The sequence below is a fragment of the Pundamilia nyererei genome, unplaced genomic scaffold (assembly GCF_000239375.1).
Source record: "Pundamilia nyererei isolate P.nyererei 1_Seehausen unplaced genomic scaffold, PunNye1.0 scaffold00444, whole genome shotgun sequence".
Classification (NCBI taxonomy): Eukaryota; Metazoa; Chordata; class Actinopteri; order Cichliformes; family Cichlidae; genus Pundamilia; species Pundamilia nyererei.
The window spans coordinates 141621-148416 of NW_005187845.1; the positions used below are offsets into that span (position 1 = coordinate 141621).

At 40.7% G+C, this 6796-nt stretch overlaps 1 protein-coding gene across 2 annotated transcripts in view; it reads right to left on the bottom strand.

Annotated features, from left to right (window-relative positions):
• The window catches only part of LOC102210322 (NACHT, LRR and PYD domains-containing protein 12-like), a 35898-nt gene that overhangs the window by 20627 nt on the left and 8475 nt on the right, over positions 1-6796 (bottom strand). The window contains exons 3-6 of one of the 2 annotated variants that reach the window (XM_005753621.1): positions 2981-4781; positions 2708-2881; positions 2190-2363; positions 492-665 (exon numbers count right to left, since the gene is read on the bottom strand). In XM_005753621.1, coding sequence (XP_005753678.1) covers positions 492-665; positions 2190-2363; positions 2708-2881; positions 2981-4781 — 2323 coding nt within the window. The remainder of the gene's footprint in view (positions 1-491; positions 666-2189; positions 2364-2707; positions 2882-2980; positions 4782-6796) is intronic. The other variant, XM_005753623.1, reaches the window with a different exon arrangement.

Sequence of the window (6796 nt, forward strand, 5' to 3'; positions counted from 1 at the left end):
TGCACACCTGATATAGGGTGTTGATGTCATTAGACCACACCCCTTCTCATTAAAGAGATGCACATCACCTAATATGCTTAATTGGTAGTAGGCGTTCGAGCCTATACAGCTTGGAGTAAGACAACATGCATGAAGAGGATGATGTGGACAAAATACTCATTTGCCTAATAATTCTGCACTCCCTGTATGCATGACAACAGTGGGGACAAGGCATCTCCTTGGTAAATACCACACTGCTGACTTATGCATTTCTTTTAAAGTTGGTCTCTAGGGTTGTTTTCTGCATATCAACTAGAAAACAGAAGCATCGCATAAATTTAATAACTAAAATACTGCAAAACCCAAATTGTATAACAGCTTCTTAAACTATTAACAAAGTTTTTTGATTTCCAAAAAAGATTGTAAAGATTTTTTTCTCCTGTAAATTGAACGTCTACACACACACACACAAAACATATTCATCTCAGCACAGCTAATACACAGTGTCTGACCTCAGAGTCTCCAGTCTACAATGTGGACTCTCCAGAAAACCACACAGTTGATTCACTCCTTGATCCTGCAGATAGTTTTTACTCAGGTCCAGCTCCCTCAGATGTGCAGGATTAGACTTCAGAGCTGAGCCCAGAAGAGCACAGCTGATCTCTGACAAGCAGCAGTTCCATAAACTGTATATAAATAAAGATGTTAGTTTATTAAACAACGTTTAATGTTTGAAATCATTTAGTGCTCCATAATCGATCTGTAAAAAATAAAAATGCTGAAGTCTAGCTGTTTTCGAACAAAGGAAATATGATGACTTTACTTGTATTTGAGAAACTCTACTCACTACTCACATTAAGTCAATGTATTTCACAGCATATTGTGTTGGAGTATTTTGGAGTTTTTAAATTTTCTTTCACTTGTAAGCTCGAGTACTGTAATTCATTATTATCAGGATGTCCTAGAAACTCCCTGAAAAGCCTTCAGTTAATCCAAAATGCTTCAGCAAGAGTACTGACAAGCAGAGATGGGCAGTAACGCGTTACTTGTAACGCGTCACTTGTAACGCGTCACTTGTAACGCGTTACTGTAATTCAATTACTTTTTTCAAGTAACAAGTAAAGTAAGGGATTACTATTGCAAAAACGGTAATTAGATTACCGTTACTTTCCCGTAGGAAAGCTGCGTTACTGCGTTACTAAAACCGTGATTTTTTGCGAGAATGTCTCATGACAGTGACGTAAGCGAGTGCGACGTTCGTGACAACAGCTGTGTGCAGATCAACAATGGATAATATATCGAGTGCGGGAGAGAGCATGAGCATGCAGCGTTTAAAGCGTGGAAGTACGGACCTTACTTTGAGTTTGATTCCATAAAAAGTGACAAAAACATTAGTGTCTGTTGTGCGTTGGAAGAAAACTTATTTTTACAGTGAAAAAAAACCCTAAACGGCCAAGCAAGCACCGAGTGCGCTACGACGTAATGGGAAATTCACAGAGAAACTCGTGGATTCTTCCACTGACCGCTGCGGCACACCTGCACCAGGGTAAACCTCCGCCTACCCCACTCCTGCTTTACAGGTGAAAATAGAGCAAAAGGACCGCTAGTCTTTGATTTTATTTATTTTCTGCTGTGTTTTACTTGCATCTAATTGAAAGAGTGAGTTTCCTCAGAGTAGGTGTTTGCTGGCATGAAATTTACTTGGTGAGAACTTGGACACATGATCATGCTAAAATATAATTTTCACATCCCCACATTCAGTAGAAGTTCTAATAAAAGCCATTTGTAGACATGTATTCCAGTTCAGAATGTGAATTCTGTTGCATATAATTTAATTTTTGCTTGATGCATAAAGTTAAAAGATTAAAACTGATAAAACAAGTTTTAAAAAGGGACTTTTCCATTTGATTACATTTTGTATGATGGATTATGCAGAAAAAATAGAATTGGGCTGAAAGATCTATCGCTTTATCACCTCTTCAGGTTGTAAATCGTGTTTTTAAAAAGTAACTAAGTAACGAAGTAATTAATTATTTTTGAAAATAAGTAATCAGTAAAGTAATGGGATTACTTTTTAGGGGAAGTAATCAGTAATTAGTTACTGATTACTTTTTTCAAGTAACTTGACCAACACTGCTGATGACATCTATCAGGTAAAGCATTGTTACATTATATTCATCTCAGTGCTCAGCTAAAACAAGGTGTCTGACCTCAGAGTCTCCAGTCTGCATTTCTGACTCTCCAGAAAACCACAGAGTTTCTCCACTCTTGAATCCCGTAGGTCATTGGAACTCAGCTCCAGCTCTTTCAGATATGAGGAGTTGGACTTCAGAGCTGAGCCCAGAGAATTACAGCTGATTTCTGACAAATTGCAACTCCTTAAACTGAATGAAAAATAGTACACTTAGTTCCACTGACATTAACATGAACCCTCCCTGTGTTGGATAAATCAAAAGTACTGATTTCTGATGTCTAAATTGTGTGCACATTTTGTGAGTGTGCTTAATATTACATGATTTGTTAGATATAAATTATTCATTTTAAAAATTCATCTGATGAGCAGTAAAAAAAATATCTGTTGCAAATGTTTGTCATGATACATCCATGTATGGACACTGATATATGGACTATACACAAAAATTTATGATGTCGTGATGGTGTCCTTGACATTGAGCAAGAAAGATGACATGAAAGAAATTACACAAATCTGCAGTGTTTAAGATCTTACCTGAGACTGCCTAAAGTACAGTGTGTACTCATCAGTCCAGAGGAAAGTAGCTTCATCCCTGAATCTGGCAAACTGGTTTCACTCAGGTCAAGCTCTTTTACATTACTGGATGGGGAGCTGAGGATTGTGGCTAGAGCTTCACAGCTTCTCTCTGAGAGGTTACAACCCCTCAGCCTAAGAAAGAAAAGCAATAATATACACAGACTTAGAAATAATTCTTACTTTTTAGGAACTTAACTTAAACTTAAATAAATTATTAATAACTCCACCTACAGCACTTTCTTGGAGGCTTTGGCAACTGGAAGCAGCCTCAGAAGAGCCTCCTCTGAATTTGAGTCAGAGTATTTTTTCAGGTCAAACTCATTCAGATCTTTTTCTGATGACAGTAAGATGAAGACCAGAGCTGACCACTGAGCAGGAGACAGTTTATTTGTGGAGAGACTTCCTGATCTCAGGGACTGTTGGATCTCCTCCACTAGAGAACAATCACTGAGTTCGTTCAGACAGTGGAACAGATTGATGCATTTCTCTGCAGACAGGTTCTCATTGATCTTCTTCTTGATGTACTGGACTATTTCCTGATTATTCTGTGAGATACTTCCTATCTGTGTCAGCAGGCCTTGTGAGGGACTCTCATTGTTCAGCATTGAAAGACCCAGGAGGAAACGGAGGAACAAGTCCAGGTGTCCATTTGGACTCTGTAAGGCCTTCTTCACAGCACTCTTGTAAAACTGTTTAACTGTATGTTTGTTTCTGAAAACTTTAGACAACTGATATGTTTTTTCTTTAAGCAGGTTGACTCCAGAGTTGATGAAGGTCAGATGGACATAAAGAGCAGCCAGAAACTCCTGAACACTCAGATGGATGAAGAAGAACACCTTGTCCTGGTACAGTCCTCTCTCCTCTTTAAATATGTGTGAGAACATTCCTGAGTACACTGAAGCATCACTGATATCGATGCCACACTCTGTCAGGTCTGATTCATAGAAGATCAGGTTTCCTTTCTGAAGCTGATCAAAGGCAAGTTTTCCCAGATACTCAATCATCTTCTTGATTTCGGGACTCCACCATGAATCTCTGTCAGCTCCGCCATTAGACTTGCCCTTCTTCCCTTTGGCTTGTAGCACCAGGAAGTGGCTGTACATATCAGTTAAAGTCTTGGGTAAATCTCTACCCTCACTGGTTTTCAGGAAATTCTCCAGAACTGCAGCAGTGATCCAGCAGAAGACTGGGATGTGGCACATTGTGTGGAGGCTTTGTGATGTCTCAATGTGGGAGATGATCCTGCCAGCCTGCTCCCTATCTCTGAATCTCTTCCTGAAGTACTCCTCCTTTTGTGGGTCAGTAAACCCTCTGATCTCTGTCACCATACAAACACAGTCAGAAGGGATCTGATTGGCTGCTGCAGGTCTTGTGGTTATCCATAGGTGAGCAGAGGGAAGCAATTTCCCCCTGATGAGGTTGGTCAGTAGCACATTCACTGAGGTGGACTCAGTAACATCAGTCAGGATTTTAGTTTTGTTGAAGTCCAGAGGAAGTCGACACTCATCCAGACCATCAAAGATGAACACAACCTTGAAGTCTTCAAAGCTGCAGATTCCTGCTTCTTTGGTTTCAGTAAAGAAGTGATGAACAAGTTCCACCAAGCTGAACTTTTCCTCTTTCAGCACATTCAACTCTCTGAAAGTGAATGGAAACATGAACTGGATGTCCTGGTTTGTTTTTCCTTCAGCCCAGTCCAGAGTGAACTTGTGTGCTAAGACTGTTTTCCCAATGCCAGCCACTCCCATTGTCAGCACTGTTCTGATTGGTTCATCTCTTCCAGGTGAGGCTCTAAAGATGGCTTCCTGTCTAATTGTTGCTTCTGGTCTGTCTAGTTTCCTGGATGCTGTTTCAATCTGAGTGACTTCATGTTTATTACTGACCTCTGCAGTCCCTCCCTCTATGATGTAGAGCTCTGTGTAGATCTGATTCAGAATTGTTTTGTTTCCTGCTTTAGCAATCCCCTCAAACACACACTGTAACCTCTTCTTCAGATTTGACTTGAACTTGTGCTGACATAATCTCTGAATCTCTGAAAGAAGAAAAAAATATTAAATAATAATACTAACTTTATTTATACAGCGCTTTCAAACAAAGTGCTGTACAGCTATTTGAAACTAAAAAGATAAATAAATAAAAGCGATACATATCAATACAAGTAAAAAACACAATACAAGTTAAAAACAGTAAGAATTTAAAAACTAGAAGGCATAGAATCAAGACATGTAAGATAGGGTGAACAAATATGTCTTCAGCTTAGTTTTAAAAACCTCTACAGAGCATGCCTGTCTACCTAATATCTCAAATCAAATGAGTAGATACTGTACAGAAAATCCATGATCAAGAATCAAGTGTCGTATCACTTAACTTGCCTTTTTCACTCTGCTTTTTCTTTTCATTTCAATTTATTATGATGGCCAAGATTATCAACAGGAAAGTTGTGTCGGGCATGCTGGTACAATTCATCAAGTGTTTATTCACTACCTAGAGTGGTATGTCTGCCTGAATGACACACCAGAGTGATATACTGCCAAAACTGTTAGTTTTAGCTAGGTCACAGGTCACAGGTATATGACCCTTGACAAAATTTCCCATATGTGGGACTAATAAAGGTTATCTTATCTTATCTTATCTTATGATTGATTTGGTAACCATATCATCAAATCTGTGGCCACATGTTCTGAACATTCAGGTGAAGAGTAGGAGCTGAGTTGTCAACTGATCAACACCTGGAGTTTTGCAAGGCACTGCAGTTGCAAGGTAGTTGGTGCCTGTCGTGTGGTAATCCCCAAAATAGATGGTGGACACTGAAGGTGAAGACAGCTATCCAGCTGAAGAAGTCCTGTTGGGCTTGGTTAGCCTGTGGGACTTCAGCAGAGGGTGTGCTCCAGCTACAAGGGAATCACACTTGTCAGACTCTGTGGCAAGGTCTATGTCATGGGATTGGAAAGAGGAGTTCATCCATTAGTGCCTCAGATATGGGAGAAACAATATGGGGTTTTTTCTGGTCATGGAACACTGGACCAGCTCTTTATCCTCTCAATGACATTTGAGGGTGTCTGGGAGTTTTCCCAGCCAATCTACATGTGTATTGTGAACCTGGAGAAGGCATTCAATGACGTCCCTCGAAGTATCCTGTTGGAGGTTCTTTGTGAAAATGTGTTAGAGTTAGGCTAAACTGTGTTGCCAGTTTTTATTGACGGAATTTCTAGACATGCCAGATGGCAGCAGGCTTTGACTTTGATGGGCTCAGAATCTTATCTCTATGTTTTGCAGACGATGTGGTTCTGCTGGCTTGATCAGGTGGTGGTTTCCAGCCTGGTCTTTAGCCAGAAAAAGGTGGAATACTCACTCCAGGTCAGGGAAAAGTTGCTGCCCAAAATGAAGGTGTTTAGGTATCTCTGGGTATGGTTGGGGTGCTGTGACCGGTTGGAGTGAGAGAAGGAAGACAGGATAAAGACATGCTGGCGAAGAGAGCTAGAGATTGTCTGTGAAGGTTCTCAGTCATCCAGGTCATCGTAGTCAAAGGAGCTTGCAAAGAAAAGCGTCTGGACTTCTTTAAGTTGCTTGAAGATGTTTCACCTCTCATCCGAGAAGCTTCTTCAGTTCTAAGGTCAAATGGTGGAGAGTCCCAGATATAAACCTAGTGGGAGTAACCCCCCACAGAGGGACAAAAGGACCCCCTGATGATCCTCTAATCACCTGAGCTAGGGTGTGAAACTGGGTGTGGGTCCAATCAGCCAGAGTTTCGGGTGAGCTGATTGTGAAACCTGGCTCCACCTTATCATGCGAATTCCTGAGGTCAGATGGCCCAGGATCTGAGTGGGCGTTAAGGCGTCTGGGAAGGATCTCAAAACTGGATTATAGATGGCAGAGAGTTGGTGTCGTAAACCACCGCCTCTCTTCAAAGATGGTTGCTCACAGTGGACATAGATGACTGCTTTCACTCCTCTTTTAAACCATCTGTCCTCTGTCCAAAATGTGAACATTGGCATCCTCGAAAGAGTGTCCTTTATCCTTAAGATGCAGATGGACTGCTGAGTCTTG